Genomic DNA, 17,653 nt, shown 5'->3' on the forward strand with positions numbered 1-17,653 from the left:
GGCCCTGATTCAATATGACTGGCTAGGACACAGACAACACACAGAGGGATGACCATATGTGAGCACACAGCAAGAAGGCAGCATTCTGCATGCCAAGGAAAGAGGCCGCAGAAGAAACCATCCCTGGTGACACCTTGATTTTGGACTTTTACCTTCCAGAATTGCGAGAAAATAAATTTCCACTATTTAAGCCACACAGTCTGTGGCTTTTTTTTTTTTTTTTAATGGCAACCCTAGCAAATACAGTGGTCCAGACTGAAGGAAAATGTAGAACTCACATTATACTTTTCTTTATAATAGAGACACTATGTTATTAAGTAGGGCTCATTTATCCTAAGGATACAGTGGAATCTCATGGAACCGGAGTGGAATGCTGATGGCCTCAGAAATGCATTGGAGGGACTTCCCTGGTGGCGCAGTGGTTAAGAATCCACCTGCCAATGCACGGGACACGGGTTTGAGCCCTGGTCCGGGAAGATCTCACATGCCGTGGAGCAACTAAGCCCATGCGCCACAACTACTGAGCCTGAGCTCTACAAGCCCACGAGCCACAACTACTGAGCCCGCATGCCACAACTACTGAAACCTGTGCACCTAGAGCCCGTGCTCCGCAACAACAGAAGCCAGCACAATGAGAAGCCCACGCACCGCAACAAAGACCCAATGCAGCCAAAAATAAATAAATAAATTTATTAAAAAAAAAAAAAAAGAAATGCATTGGACCCAGGGCCTGGAGCATTGTCAAGATTCTGTTATCATCTCTGCTTTTCATTGTGTATCTGCTTCAGTTTTGTTTTGTTTTGTTTTTTAAATCCATCCCAATTTCCAATTCCTGGGGGAGAGAATGATTGGCCCAGCTTGAGTGAGGGACTCACCCCTGGTCTAAGAGTCATGTTAGAAATGACTGTTAGAGGGAGGCAGAGTCACATGGCACACCATGGCCCTCACAGCCCTGTGGAGGGCTTCCCTGGTGGCACAGTGGTTAAGAATCCACCTGCCAATGCAGGGCACACGGGTTCGAGCCCTGGTCCGGGAAGATTCCACATGCCGCGGAGCAACTAAGCCCGTGCGCCACAACTACTGAGTCTGCGCTCTAGAGCCCGCAAGCCACAACTGCTGAAGCCCACAGGCCTAGAGCCCGTGCTCCGCAACAAGAGAAGCCACTGCAACGAGAAGCCCATGCACTACAACGAAGAGTAGCCCCCGCTCGCCGCAACTAGAGAAAGCCTGCGTGCAGCAACAAAGACCCAACGCAGCCAAAAATAAATAAAAATAAAAATAAAAAAGCCCTGTGGAGACAAAGGAGGCGTTCTCAGGAAAGGAGCTCACCAGACTATGGAATAAGTCCTGTGCAGCATGGACGGTCTGTCTCCTCTCAAGGGCAATGGGGAGGCAAATATGTGATGCTCAGTGTGCTAAAGCAGAATGGCCGATGTATTAACAGTTTGGCTACAGATAGCAAAATTAAGGCAAGAGCAGTGCAAGACCTCATTCAGACCAAGGACTGCTTGCAGTCTTATGGCTGTTTCCCAACTGAGGATGAGAGAAAGAAGAGATGACAACAATGTTGATTAGCAGCCTGTCAAAGTATGTGCACTCATCAGGTAGAAAAAGTTGATTGGTGATCAATTGGAATTCCATTATAGAAATGGTGCAGAATGTTTATAATCTAAAAAATAATGTGCAATGAAACATAACAGGAAGCCAGACTAGTCTCTGGTTTCATACATATTAGGGAAAGTAAAATCATTACTTTCTGAGAGGAAGAGGGGGCGGAGATTAAATAATGCTTTTTGTTCTGGAGAAGAGGTTATGTATGGGAAATACAGCAAGAACAAACTTTCAAATAAATCGGAATCAGACAAAAGTGGTTACCAGCCTGAATTAGCATGGGAAAGGGCATCCTCACAACTGTCACAGCACCTTGCTTTTGCTCACGTTACCCCTTCTTCTTCCACCTGGTACCCAGGCCTGAAGCCCCTGCTTAGGCTATCTCCTCTGTAACACCTACCCTGACTGACCACACAATTTGGCATTTTATTTTTCTGAAACTGTTTTGTGGACATTGTGTTCCCCCTATAGACTAAACCTCCTTAGGATGAAGGCCCATATGATATTCCCCACTTTGTCTTGAAGGGCCTGACACACCTTTAATGAACATTTGTTGCCTGACTAGTTGTCACCAGCTGAACAGAAAATGGTCAGAAATATGCTTGCTGGGCTCAAGTAATCTTAGAATAATCAGAGAAGAAAGAGAAACATCCAGGTATGTTCCTTTTAAGATAAAAACTTTATTTTACAATTATATAAAGCTGCTTTACATTAAGCACAAACAATCGATTTACTTTGTATAGAAACAAAATACCTTTTCATCTGCAAAAAATCAAGTTTTGCTGTATATAAAACTAACATGTGCACATTGTGCTTAAACTGCAAAGTCTGTACAGCTTTACAAAGGACTACCCTTCAGAAGGGCATCCAGTAAACACTTTATTGCATATTTAACACATGGTCTATAACCCACATGTACAATGGAAGAGAAACAAGAAAAACAATTAAAAGGAGGATGAAAATAGCAGCTTTCAGTGAAAGTTTGCACACAGACAAAGAAAAAGGTCTGCCACATCTGTAGAGTTGTGCTTGTGTGTCATTTTTGTACTTGCTCACATACACTGGATGGTTTTTGGATGAAGCCTTTATGTACAATAACTCTGAAAGGGTCAAACCTGACCTTCATCTGGAAACTTTTGGCTGGTTTTATAACTGAAGTGGCAATAGGTTTAATTTAATATCAAAGCTAACTCAGGGTAAGTGTAAACAACTAATACCCACATTCTTGGAACAAAGAAAAATTTAAAGAAATAAAACAAAACTTTAAAATACCTTCCCCATTCTCGCAAAGCTCAGACTAAATAAACATTTTGCATGATTTAAAATCCTAGAAAACTCCACAGGTGTTTAGGAAGAAAAGTGTGATGGATGGTCTTGGGCAGTGTTTCTCCACATATATCCCCCGGTTCACTTGCATCAGAATTACCTGAACACTTACGCTTCACAGGCAGATTTACTGAATATCTGGAATCTCTATTTCAGAGAGCTCCCAGGTGATTCTGAGGCATTAGTTTGAGAACCACTGGTTTGTACAGCCAGTGCTGCTACAGGGTCAACTCACCCTCTTTGAAAATTCTGGGATCACAGGAAAAATCGAGTTGCTGTTGCAACGTGGAAGGCAGTGTGAAACCAACAGCATTGAAACAGCAATGCCATTTCTAGATCAAAATGTCTTTCTTTTTTCAGTGGAAAAAGACAGCCACATTGTTAAGGCACTGATATTTGTCACAGAAGCAGTACCATACTGTTTTCATTGATTCCCTCAATCTGAAGTACCAGTATGCAAACACAAGGCAGAAGTCTGGACTGCTCTAAATAATAACAAATACGATGGAGTAAAAACGATTTCCAGATTGGAGAAGGTTTATTTTTGAGCTCTGAAATAAAAAAAGCAGGAGTCCAGATATTCTTGTTGAGACATCTAATGTATAAGAACTACAAAGGTCAACGGCTAGGGGGAAACCTAATAACCCACAACTGTTTTGTTGTGGGCAAAATCGACTTGTGGTCACATAAATTGGGAGTTTAAACTTACTTTTCCATGGCCAGTTTAATATTGTCTTCAGTTGTAGATCTTCGTTCCTGCCCCCTTTGCCACTGATACATATATTTTGTACATAGATACGTATGTATTGTCTGGTTTCTAAGTGGTGTTGGTAGGCTGAGTTCAATCAAGATGTAGTGTGCAGGCAGGTGCCCACCTGGCTCTTGATGTGCATTTCATACAGGTCACACACAAACTGCACGGTGTGTGTCAGACTCAGTCCCCTGAAAATATGGGGTCTCATGTTTCCATTCTGTATAAGTTATTGTATTGATTTAGTGTATTGTCATACACTAAAACAAAGACAGCAAAATCAGCCTCCTTCAGTTCTGACCTACTGCCTGAAGTCTTATAGCAGACACTACCCAGGGTAGAGGGCTATGATACCTATTTATGTGAGGTATAAAACCAAAATAAAGGTCTGATTACACATGTACAGCTAATGCAGTAGCATCACTTTTATCCAATAGCTGAAATAATTTAAAGTTAAAATTGCAAAGGAAAAACACTGATGCACAAAAGGCAATAGTTTGGAAAGTTGTCGACCAAGAATGATCTAAGTAGAAAAAAAAAAAAACCTGCTACAAAACCTTATAATATCTGACCTAGTAATTTTCTTTAAAGGGGAAAAAAAATCTTAAAAAGACAGTGGTAGTGGACTTATCAAAATTACTACCTCCTCTCCAAATTTAGGTTTATAATAAAAATTCCCAAATGTCCCCCCAACATAGAAAAAACTCTCTAGCATAGTCTGAAATGAAATACAAAATTCTAGATAGTGACAAAAAGAAACCACCACAATGGGGGTAGAGGAGGGATAGAATGATTATCAAACCTTTACTGATTGTAGATCAAGTTTCATAAAACAGATAACATTTCTGTAATTTCTTGTGCAGTCAACAAGTTTCATTTTAGTTGTGCTTACATTATATAACTGTGAAGCCTGAACACTGGTTGTGTTTTTAATTTACACGTTTCAAGAAAACCATAAATTCAAAATATTCTCCATATATAACAAATTGAACAAATCCAACAAATGTTCATTCACTCCCAAAAAATTAATATATAGAAAAGAAACATTTTTAAAGTTGCACAGTCCACTATTCAGGCTACAAGTACATATTTACTGTATTACAGCACATTATATTTTTAAAGTCTGCTTTCAACATAAACATAAATAACCACATTTTAAAAGAGCCCCATACTAAGTTTGCAGGCAAGTGCTGGACAGTTGGCCAGTAAGAGCTACTTACCATTGTCTTTCCCAAACCGAGAGGACTGGACTATCTGTGGAACTATCTGTATAGGGTGATAAGCAAGGCCAAGTTAAACATTTTCATTCACCCATTGACTAAACACTTTTCTGCTCCAAATGCCACCTCCATTTCTAAACACCCAACTCATGGAATGCAATTATCTCAGAAGACTGGTTTTAAGGATCATTTATCACTTTGATGTAATCCACAAAAACCTAGTATACAACCTTTTAAAATGTGCCTATGCTCTGCTGACAGAGAGCCCGTAGTTTTTGTGTACAGCAGAGGCTGAAATATGATTTTGGTTCTGAGCTCTAGTTGTGCTTTGCCCTGCTGCCTTTAAGGTAGCTTTTCCACCTCTTGACAAATTCTTTGAAGACTGGGGACTCATCAATGGTGCTGAGTAGCTGCAGTTGATTGATGTGGGTGGTGTGATAGTCCCAGCGGGCCAGGTTGGGGGCAATGCCAAGCATGAAGTGCCGGAGGTCATAGATGGTTCCTGAGCCAGTGTCGTACAAGGGGAGCATGGCTTTAAGGGATTCCATGCCACGCTCATACAAGGACCTCGCTTCTTTCCCGAGTTTTTCCCCTGCAGTTTCTTTTAAGTCATACAGCCCAATTAAAGAATACATAAAGCCATTTAAAACAAAAGAGCTAGGTGTGGTTGGATATTCTTCATACCAGTCATGTTTATTCATAAACACAGCTTTAACTCCATGCTGCTCTGATAGAAATTTGTAAGGGGCTGTTGCCCTTAAAGCTGAATTGAGGAATACATGGTCTTTTGTTAAGAGATAGGCCCTGACTAATGTAGAAATGGCTTGCCCTTGGGCCATGGCAGAGTACCACCCTGGCTCTAAAGACTTGAACCCTTCCCCTAACTTACGGGTCACCATAATTGGCCAGCCACCTTTCTCATCCTGGTTCCTCACCAACCAATCACTGGCAGCAAAGAATGCGGCCATGTGGGCTGTGGTAGAGATGGTAATGTTGTCGAGGAAGCCTTTCCCTTTTGCAATCAACCTAACTACCTTCTTGGGCATTATTTTGGTTGGCTTGACAGCTTTTGTATTGGAAAGACCCACTCCTTTCCGGAGGTCAGTGACCAGGTCCCTGGTAACCGTGCTCCATGAAGTTCTGGGCCCAATGCCATAGTATATGTCTCTTTCTTTAAAAGCAATTAGCTGGGTATTTGAGACATAATGTACAGTGAAGAGCTGATTCTTTTCTGTGGTCTCCAAAACCACAGACACACTTCCGTTTGTTAAGAACTTGAGGTCAAATGAAATAATAAAATCTTTTGTGTTCCCCAGTTGCAAGGATACACCATCACTGGTTTCTGTAGGGGGAAAATATACCAAAAAAGACTGGTTAGAATAGAAGCTCTTTGTATTTAAAAGTTACTTGCAATTCATCCTTGACAATCACTGACCATACAAAATTAATACTTCAATTTTTTTTTTTTTTAGCCTAGCTTTATTTATTTATTTATTTATGGCTGTGTTGGGTCTTCGTTTCTGTGCGAGGGCTTTCTCTAGTTGCGGCGAGCGGGGGCCACTCTTCATCGCGGTGCGCGGGCCTCTCACTATCGCGGCCTCTCTTGTTGCGGAGCACAGGCTCCAGACGCGCAGGCTCAGCAATTGTGGCTCACAGGCCCAGTTGCTCCGCGGCATGTGGGATCTTCCCAGGCCAGGGCTCGAACCCGTGTCCCCTGCATTGGCAGGCAGATTCTCAACCACTGCGCCACCAGGGAAGCCCACTTCAATATTTTATATGTCAGATTTTTAAAAAAATTTTTATTTTTACTAAGTTAACCATAAACAGATGACAACTGTTGAGTCCGTGATGGCTTGTGAGCATCAGGGCAAAGCTCTTACCTTTTGGCCTGTCTAGTTTACATTAGAGGGGTTAATGGCCTTAGCAGATAGCTAAGGTACTGTGGTCAAACTGCCTTTTCTAGATCAAATACTGGCTGACCAATAATCAATGGCTGTCTAGTATACCCATTCTACAAAAAGAAGAAATATAGCCAAAAGCTGGCTCAGCACATAATATTACAAGAAAGAGCCTAGAAGAAAAGAACAGTTAGACATGAATTAAAAAAAAAATTTTTTTTTTTTTTTTTTGGCTGTGCTGCGTGGCTTGCGGGATCTTAGCTCACCAACCAGGAATAGAACCTGGGCCACCAGCTGTGGAAGCATGGAGTCCTAACCACTGGACCACCAGGGAATTCCCTAAAAAATTTTTATTTACTTAATATTTAGTAAGTATTTACTATGTTCTAAGTGCTTTACACATATTAACTCATTTAGTCATTATAACACTTACAAGAGTAGTGCTATTATTACTCTTACTTTATGAATGATGAACAGAGACACAGAAGTTAAGTAACTTGCCTAAGGTACAAAGAGTTGAACACAGGTTGTCTAGTCTGGCTGTATGATACATGCTCTGAATCACCAATCGATGTTGAAAATGATAGGTTTGTTTTCAGATATTCATTGGAATTGTGAATAAATTCTGGAAATTAAGCAATCGGCTCATGTAGTCAGCAAAAAGTGAGGAATACTGGGGGAGGCTCTGGAGTTAAACAAACTTTGTTTGGATTCTCACTTCATCACTTACTAGCTTTGAGATGTTCAACAAGATACACCTATTTGAGCCTCAGTTTCTTCACGTGTTAAGTAGAAATAATATTACTTTGCAAGGTAACTGTGAGGATTAAAAAAAAAGGATAGTGGCTTGGAACATAGTATAAAATGATGATGATGATGATGATGATGATGATTCTGAAGCCAATGGTTTCAGAGGCTGATAAAATAGCAGAGCTGTTTTATTTGGCAGATCGTCAAATAGGAAATTTCTCTTGCATGTCTACAGTACGATGATGGCTGACTCTCAGAAAGCTGACTTCTACCAAGAAAAGAAACTGAGCATATTAAAACCAAACAGTAGCAGCAGCAGGAAGATGAAGAGGAAGAGGAAGAAGAAGAAAAAGAGAAAGAAAAACAACAAAAATATATGTAGCACAAATTTTATAACATTAAAGGTAAATGTGAATATCTTGGTCTATACAGAGCTTAAATCTTTTTTTTTTTTCTTTTTTTTTTTTTCCTCCCTCCCGCATCTCCCTCCCTCCCACCCTCCCCATCCCACCCCCCCAGGCGGTCACAAAGCACTGAGCTGATCTCCCTGTGCTATGCGGCTGCTTCCCACTAGCTATCTATTTTACATTTGGTAGTGTATATATGTCCATGACACTCTCTCACCCTGTCACATCTCACCCCTCACCCTCCCCATATCCTCAAGTCCATTCTTTAGTAGGTCTGTGTCTTTATTCCCATCTTGCCATTAGGTTCTTCATGACCTTTTTTTTTTTTTCCTTAGATTCCATATATATGTGTTAGCATACTGTATTTGTTTTTCTCTTTCTGACTTACTTCACTCTGTATCACAGACTCTAACTCCATCCACCTCATTACAAATACCTCCATTTCATTTCTTTTTATGGCTGAGTAATATTCCATTGTGTATATGTGCCACATCTTCTTTATCCATTCATCCGATGATGGACACTTAGGTTGCTTCCATGTCCTGGCTATTGTCAATAGAGCTGCAATGAACATTTTGGTACATGACTCTTTTTGAACTATGGTTTTCTCAGGGTATATGCCCAGGAGTGGGATTGCTGGGTCATATGGTAGTTCTATTTTTAGTTTTTTAAGGAACCTCCATACTGTTCTCCATAGTGGCTGTATCAATTTACATTCCCACCAACAGTGCAAGAGTGTTCCCTTTTCTCCACACCCTCTCCAGCATTTATTGTTTGTAGATTTTTTGATGATGGCCATTCTGACCGGTGTGAGATGATATCTCATTGTAGTTTTGATGTGCATTTCTCTAATGATTAATGATGTTGAGCATTCTTTCATGTGTCTGTTGGCCATCTGTATATCTTCTTTGGAGAAATGTCTATTTAGGTCTTCTGCCCATTTTTGGATTGGGTTGTTTGTTTTTTTGTTATTGAGCTGCATGAGCTGCTTGTAAATCTTGGAGATTAATCCTTTGTCAGTTGCTTCATTTGCAAATATTTTCTCCCATTCTGAGGGTTGTCTTTTGGTCTTGTTTATGGTTTCCTTTGCTGTGCAAAAGCTTTTAAGTTTCATTAGGTCCCATTTGTTTATTTGTGTTTTTATTTCCATTTCTCTAGGAGCTGGGTCAAAAAGGATCTTGCTGTGATTTATGTCATAGAGTGTTCTGCCTATGTTTTCCTCTAAGAGTTTGATAGTGTCTGGCTTTACACTTAGGTCTTTAATCCATTTTGAGTTTATTTTTGTGTATGGTGTCAGGGAGTGTTCTAATTTCATACTTTTACATGTATCTGTCCAATTTTCCCAGCACCACTTATTGAAGAGGCTGTCTTTTCTCCACTGTATATGCTTGCCTCCTTTATCAAAGATAAGGTGACCATATGTGCGTGGGTTTATCGCTGGGCTTTCTATCCTGTTCCATTGATCTATATTTCTGTTTTTGTGCCAGTACCAAACTGTCTTGATTACTGTAGCTTTGTAATATAGTCTGAAGTCAGGGAGCCTGAATCCTCCAGCTCCATTTTTCGTTCTCAAGATTGCTTTGGCTATTCGGGGTCTTTTGTGTCTCCATACAAATTGTGAAATTTTTTGTTCTAGTTCTGTGAAAAATGCCAATGGTAGTTTGATAGGGATTGCATTGAATCTGTAGATTGCTTTGGGTAGTAGAGTCATTTTCACAATGTTGATTCTTCCAATCCAAGAACATGGTATATCTCTCCATCTATTTGTATCATCTTTAATTTCTTTCATCAGTGTCCTATAATTTTCTGCATACAGGTCTTTTGTCTCCTTAGGTAGGTTTATTCCTAGATATTTTATTCTTTTTGTTGCAATGGTAAACGGGAGTGTTTTTTTAATTTCACTTTCAGATTTTTCATCATTAGTATATAGGAATGCAAGAGATTTCTGTGCATTAATTTTGTATCCTGCTACTTTACCAAATTCATTGATTAGCTCTTGTAGTTTTCTGGTGGCAGTTTTAGGATTCTCTATGTATAGTATCATGTCATCTGCAAACAGTGACAGCTTTACTTCTTCTTTTCCGATTTGGATTCCTTTTATTTCTTTTTCTTCTCTGATTGCTGTGGCTAACACTTCCAAAACTATGTTGAATAATAGTGGTGAGAGTGGGCAGCCTTGTCTTGTTCCTGATCTTTGTGGAAATGGTTTCAGTTTTTCACCATTGAGGACAATGTTGGCTGTGGGTTTGTCATATATGGCCTTTATTATGTTGAGGAAAGTTCCCTCTATGCCTACTTTCTGCAGGGCTTTTATCATAAATGGGTGTTGAATTTTGTCGAAAGCTTTCTCTGCATCTATTGAGATGATCATATGGATTTTCTCCTTCAATTTGTTAATATGATTTATCACGTTGATTGATTTGCGTATATTGAAGAATCCTTGCATTCCTGGAATAAACCCCACTTGATCATGGTGTATAATCCTTTTAATGTGCTGTTGGATTCTGTTTGCGAGTATTTTGTTGAGGATTTTTGCATCTATGTTCATCAGTGATATTGGCCTGTAGTTTTCTTTGTTTGTGACATCTTTGTCTGGTTTTGGTATCAGGGTGATGGTGGCCTCGTAGAATGAGTTGGAGAGTGTTCCTCCCTCTGCAATATTTTGGAAGAGTTTGAGAAGGATAGGTGTTAGCTCTTCTCTAAGTGTTTGATAGAATTCGCCTGTGAAGCCATCTGGTCCTGGGCTTTTGTTTGTTGGAAGATTTTTAATCACAGTTTCAATTTCAGTGCTTGTGATTGGTCTGTTCATATTTTCTATTTCTTCCTGGTTCAGTCTCGGTAGGTTGTGCATTTCTAAGAATCTGTCCATTTCTTCCAGGTTGTCCATTTTATTGGCATAGAGTTGCTTGTAGTAATCTCTCATGATCGTTTGTATTTCTGCAGTGTCAGTGGTTACTTCTCCTTTTTCAGTTCTAATTCTATTGATTTGAGTCTTCTCCCTTTTTCTCTTGATGAGTCTGGCTAATGGTTTATCAATTTTGTTTATCTTCTCAAAGAACCAGCTTTTAGTTTCATTGATTTTTGCTATTGTTTCCTTCATTTCTTTTTCATTTATTTCTGATCTGATCTTTATGATTTCTTTCCTTCTGCTAGCTTTGGGGTTTTTTTGCTCTTCTTTCTCTAATTGCTTTAGGTGCAAGGTTAGGTTGTTTATTCGAGATGTTTCCTGTTTCTTGATGTAGGCTTGTATTGCTATAAACTTCCCTCTTAGCACTGCTTTTGCTGCATCCCATAGGTTTTGGGTCGTCGTGTCTCCATTGTCATTTGTTTCTAGGTATTTTTTGATTTCCCCTTTGACTTCTTCAGTGATCACTTCATTATTAAGTAGTGTATTGTGTAGCCTCCATGTGTTTGTATTTTTTACAGATCTTTTCCTGTAATTGATATCTAGTCTCATAGCGTTGTGGTTGGAAAAGATACTTGATACGATTTCAATTTTCTTAAATTTACCAAGGCTTGATTTGTGACCCAAGATATGATCTATCCTGGAGAATGTTCCATGAGCACCTGAGAAAAATGTGTATTCTGTTGTGTTTGGGTGGAATGTCCTATAAATATCAATTAAGTCCATCTTGTTTAATGTATCATTTAAAGCTTGTGTTTCCTTATTTATTTTCATTTTGGATGATCTGTCCATTGGTGAAAGTGGGGTGTTAAAGTCCCCTACTATGATTGTTACTGTCGATTTCCCCTTTTATGGCTGTTAGTATCTGCCTTATGTATTGAGGTGCTCCTATGTTAGGTGCATAAATATTTACAATTGTTATACCTTCCTCTTGGATCGATCCCTTGATCATTATATAGTGTCCTTCTTTGTCTCTTGTAATAGTCTTTATTTTAAAGTCTATTTTGTCTGATACGAGAATTGCTACTCCAGCTTTCTTTTGATTTCCATTTGCATGGAATATCTTTTTCCATCCCCTCACTTTCAGTCTGTATGTGTCTCTAGGTCTGAAGTGGGTCTCTTGTAGACAGCATATATATGGGTCTTGCTTTTGTATCCATTCAGCCAGTCTGTGTCTTTTGGTGGGAGCATTTAATCCATTTACATTTAAGGTAATTATCGATATGTATGTTCCTATTCCCATTTTCTTAAATATTTTGTGTTTGTTATTGTAGGTGTTTTCCTTCTCTTGTGTTTCTTGCCTAGAGAAGTTCCTTTAGCATTTGTTGTAAAGCTGGTTTGGTGGTGCTGAACTCTCTCAGCTTTTGCTTTTCTGTAAAGGTTTTAATTTCTCCATCAAATCTGAATGAAATCCTTGCTGGGTAGAGTAACCTTGGTTGTAGGTTTTTCTCCTTCATGACTTTAAGTATATCCTGCCACTCCTTTCTGGCTTGCAGAGTTTCTGCTGAAAGATCAGCTGTTAACCTTATGGGGATTCCCTTGTGTGTTATTTGTTGTTTTTCCCTTGCTGCTTTTAATATGTTTTCTTTATATTTAATTTTTGATAGTTTGATTAATATGTGTCTTGGCGTGTTTCTCCTTGGATTTATCCTGTATGGGACTCTCTGTGCTTCCAGGACTTGATTAACTATTTCCTTTCCCATATTAGGGAAGTTTTCAACTATAATCTCTTCAAATATTTTCTCAGTCCCTTTCTTTTTCTCTTCTTCTTCTGGGACCCCTATAATTCGAATGTTGGTGCGTTTAATGTTGTCCCAGAGGTCTCTGAGACTGTCCTCAGTTCTTTTCATTCTTTTTTCTTTATTCTGCTCTGCAGTAGTTATTTAAATCTTTTTAAAATTTATTTAATTAATTTATTTATTTGGGCTGCGTTGGCCTTCATTGCTGCACGTGGGCTTTCTCTAGTTGCGATGAGCGGGGGCTACTCTTCGTTGCGGTGCGCGGGCTTTTTTCTCCATTGCAGTGGCTTCTCTTGTTGTGGAGCATGGGCTCTAGGCGCGTGGGCTTCAGTAGTTGCGGCACATGCGCTCAGTAGTTGTGGCACACAGGCTTAGTTGCTCAGTGGTATGTGGGATCTTCCCGGAACAGGGCTCGAACCCGTGTCCCCTGCATTGGCAGGCAGATTCTTAACCATTGCACCATCAGAGCTTAAATCTTAAAAACACATTCACATGTATTATCTCATTTGTTCCTTACAATAATCTTCTGAGGCTGGTAGAGCAGGAATTACTGCTTCCATTTTAGAGATGAAGATATGGAGGCTTTGCAAGGGTAAAAGGTTTGCCCAAAGCCGAATGCTAACTAGTGGTAGAGCAGGGACTAGAAACCAGGGTTCCTGGGTCTAAGCTCAAAGATTGTGAAAAAGACATGGTATTGGAAATACCATCCTCATGAGAATAACCAGTGGAAGAATTATTTCTCTTAAACATAGCTATAGAATCAGATCTACTTTAAGGCATCCTTGAGGAAATCTTGGGTGCTCCTTATTGGAGCAATGATTGGGAATGTGAACTGATGATAGTGTATACAGTGTGATTAGCTTGGACAGTATTATCACCATGTTGAGCTGGTCATTTAACTCTTCCAACACTGGACTCTACCAGTGTGGATATAACTGACCCAAGGCTCTTAATTACTTCATTTGATGGAATAGACAATTACGGAAGTTGTACTGAGAATGAGAACATCTTGCTAGATGTATGATGCTTTGAGTGACTTTTTAAAAAGTGATTTCAGAAGTATATTTCTAACACAGTAAAAATCCATTTTATCTGGAGAAATGTCAACATGCAACCTCTCTCTTAGCTGGCATTTTCCTGTATCTATAGTAAATGGAATCTGATGCTCAGTACAACGTACTTGATGTTTCAGGATGTTTCGCAGGATTCTGAATTGACTTATGAATTACTCAAGATTAAATTATATTCAGCAGAGGCTATCTTGAGTGCTACTTATTTTTTTATTCTTATGGTAATGCCTCATTAATCAGACAACACTGTTAACTATGGCATCCATTCTCACCACCATCTTCAGAAGTCCAAATGGGAGAAAGTTGAAGAATTATATTTTCTTCTCAGAATTCCATTCTAGTTTTTACTTTATGTATACAAATCTAATGAAATGATATAGTTCGATCAATCACCTTATGTTTCAATGTAACAGATTACGTAGTTCAAAGAACTCAGTAATGAATGATGTCATTTAACACCACCAGAGGGGGTTATTGAGCCACAGAGGAGAAGTGACAAAGATGTCGCAATCCCCAATTTAAACCAATCCACAATCATATGAGACAGGTCTTTTAATTCCTATTTTATAGATGTACAGAGAGGTTAAATATCCTGTCTACGTCACTCAGAAGGGTCTGAATGGTAGCAACTGGGACATGACTGTGGTTGTGGCAACCACTTTGGAAATATACCAGGCAAAATTTTGAGCTCTACTGGAGAGTCCTAAGCTATCTGGAGACCTGTGCTTTAAATCTACTAATAGAAAGTTTCGAGCTTCCTGTCGCTTGAAATCCATGACTCCTCTCTCTGACCGGTTATTCCCAGGAGTCACTATAAGTGTCTATTTTTGGTATATGTGGTACATATAAATGTATTTTAGGCAACAAAGGATGATAAACACTTAAGAATAGTCTTTAAATTAATGTTTCCACACATAACATGAACTGTTATTAATCAACAGGTTTACTATGTGGAGTGAGAAGAGGCCTTACTCAGAACCTCAAGGAACAGAGAGACAAGGGTCAGGCAGAAGAAAAGTTCATAAGAAGCCTCAGAAGGAATGGCTACACAGAGAGGGGAAAGTGAGGTCATGGAAATGAAGTGAAGAGAGTGCTTGGGAAAGGGAAAGCTAATTTAATAAAGCAGGACAGGTATAAAGTTTCAATTCATTCAATTTTAAAATTAGGTAGAAGGAAAAAGAACATTCTTCAACAAACAAAACAATAAAAAATATGCTGCAGACCCATGTTATGGTTTTTCCCTCTAGATAATCTTATTTCCTTTCAGGGAAAAAAATTCAAGGCCAAAAAGCAAAAAGACCAACAGCATGTAGCCTCCGGTCTTCCAGAGCCTCACTTCACTTAGGCCTATGCTTTTATGCACAAGTTCCAATTTCTTCTCATCAATGATTCTCTGAATTTATCTCCCAAGAAGACTATATCATCTAAAAAGCCTCATTTCCCATTCCTACGTTTCAATAAACGTCTCACCTTTTTGATTTCCTTCTCCTGCTCTGAGCAACAACTCCAACTAACTCTCCCTCATATACTTGTATCAAATGCAACTCCAGACACATCCAAGATATCAAAACAAGCACCACATTCTTAGGTAGCACACTCCTACCAACAGAGAGTTCCAATTGTGAGTAGCTAGTGTGCCACTGGCTGAATGTCTGTCACAGACAGTTCTCTCCTCCATATGCTTAAACCCACCTTGGGAAGTAGTTTCATCTCCGGTTGCTGGCTGCAGAATGAAGGGCTAAAGTGAAGGCCCTTCACTTAGTATGAGGAGACCTATTGTTTGTATTAACCAGGGTACCCAAAAGTGCACAATGAAATCTATTGCTCTGAATAGGGCAGAGTTCAAGAGATGGTTCTAGAAAACCTCCCAGCACTTGAGGAGATCGAGATGAGGGCTGCTGTTTTCCACCCTAATCCAGACTACATTATTAATCAGTGTGAAGATAAGCCCTCTAGATGCAACCAAAATCAAATGTCCTTTTTAGCCTAATAATTTCCTGCTATAAATCATAAGCTAAATATTCTTAAACATCTCTATGTACTTTCTCACCCAGCCAAGCCTGTTGTTTTACAATAAGCAAAGATGCTCTATGTACTGGAATATCACAGAATGCCATAGGATAAAAGAAGTTTTAGTCACAGAATAAAAAGTAAAGGTCACCACCCATTATTTGCATTGCATTAAGCCCTCATAAATCCATTACTTAAGGCCATCTAGAATGAGTAGATTTGTACTGCTGTTTTCAAGGTCTGTGAATTACACAGTTATCAGTAAAGGACAAGGACAGAATACAGAAAAGGTCTTATAACCTTTTCTTTTTATTTACCAACTGGCAAGGTTGGTGGGAGGGAGGATGAGTTCTGTTCTTGACAACATTTCCCCAGCCGAAAATTAAGCCTGAGGTGCTAACTAAAATTATTCTATTGTCTTTTTAAGTAATGAACTCATTAATTCTCATGGATATTGATTAGTGGAGAGAAATACATTACATCCCAATTAATGGGACCGTCTTAGTAAAAGGGGAAATGTTGCATAAAGTTAATTTGATTTTATAAAAGATTTTATTAATGAAATGGCTTTATATGAAGTTCGAAACAATCTAGTACATTAACAAAATTCAATATAGAAAGCAGGCCTGGTTGGTAATGCTATATTACTTTGAAAAAATAAAAAGCTACTGGTAAAAAATAGGCAAAGGAAAGGATGGCTCTCGCTATAAAGAAAAATTTCTACCTTAATGCAAAATAGTTTAAAAATTAAAGGATGAGTACTGTGCTGAAACATTAAAATAAACTGAGAAACTTTATTCCTGTGGGATCTGGTTCCCTGGAAGGAGAAAGACATCATGCAGTAACCTGGTTCTTGTGGCTTGGCTCTTCATGCAGTAAATATTCCTTATATAACCTTAAATTTTTTAGCTGATCCTTTTTTAGATCTCACTTGGATGACACTATTTGTTTCTTCATATATGTAAATATCAAGCGTCTGCTAATGTGTTTTTTAAAAACCATAAAAACAGTTTTAAGGGAGTATCAGGTGCCATAAATCGACATAAAATTAGCAAACACATATAAAAACACATCACTCACCTGGAGCAGTGAACTGTTTAACATTGGTGAATCTAGACTTATCAGCCACACTGGCCATAAAGCAGCCCTTTGGCACGGTCCAGTCATTGGGCTTGCTATTTTTGCCCCTGTCTTCTGCTGTTTCATATACCTCTATGTGAGGGGGTTTCTCAGTTAGATTCTTGCTGTAATGACTTAACCCATACTGTGCAATCTGGATTGGGTAGAAATAGCCTTGAGGTCCCCATTGTGTAGATAGAGGTACACCTATAAAACAGAGAAACAAAATAAATAACTATCTGCAGACATTCATAATCCTATTCTGAATACCACTCTTCACTGTTTTACTTCTGGGGGAGTTATAGGGTTATCAGCAACTTTTAAGCTTCCTTATTACACTGTTTTCATAATTACTAAAAACGAGTACCAAATTAACCAGAAATGAAAAACAGAACTAAATGCTCATTCACTCTCATTCATTATTTGTTGACAGACAGCAATGCAATGTTGTAGATCATCTTTTTAAGGACTAATTGTTAATGTGTGCTACTTTTGCTCATAGCTACAGATGTCATATTTCATAATTCTGTTTCATACATTCAAGTTTTACACAATTTAAATACATATAGTTAATGTTACCAGCTTTATTCTAGAATATTAAACCTGAAATTTTCTTAACATCTGTACTTAACAGTCAAGTTAATTACATACTAATCTTTCCCTCCGGTGTCAAGATGTGGTCTAGTAACTTTATCATCTGATGGTTAAAAGTATTTGCTTAAGAAGCCAGCTATGACTAGGCAACTTAAAGTATAAACACAGTTTGCAATTCTTTTTTATATCCTTCACATCAAAATGTAACTCTTGAGAACAAAGAGTGCTTTTTTTAAAGAATGAATTAAAGTTG

At 38.8% G+C, this 17,653-nt stretch overlaps 1 protein-coding gene across 1 annotated transcript in view; it reads right to left on the reverse strand.

The window, feature by feature from the left end:
• Positions 1–2,276: 2,276 nt before the first annotated feature.
• GLCE (glucuronic acid epimerase) overlaps positions 2,277–17,653 on the reverse strand; it is a 124,361-nt gene continuing 108,984 nt past the window's right edge. Inside the window, exons 3-4 of the mRNA XM_036842880.1 lie at positions 16,768–17,013; positions 2,277–6,250 (exon numbers count right to left, since the gene is read on the reverse strand). Of these exons, the coding sequence (XP_036698775.1) occupies positions 5,226–6,250; positions 16,768–17,013 (1,271 nt within the window). The 3' untranslated portion in view covers positions 2,277–5,225. The remainder of the gene's footprint in view (positions 6,251–16,767; positions 17,014–17,653) is intronic.

This window comes from Balaenoptera musculus, chromosome 2 (assembly GCF_009873245.2).
Source record: "Balaenoptera musculus isolate JJ_BM4_2016_0621 chromosome 2, mBalMus1.pri.v3, whole genome shotgun sequence".
Classification (NCBI taxonomy): Eukaryota; Metazoa; Chordata; class Mammalia; order Artiodactyla; family Balaenopteridae; genus Balaenoptera; species Balaenoptera musculus.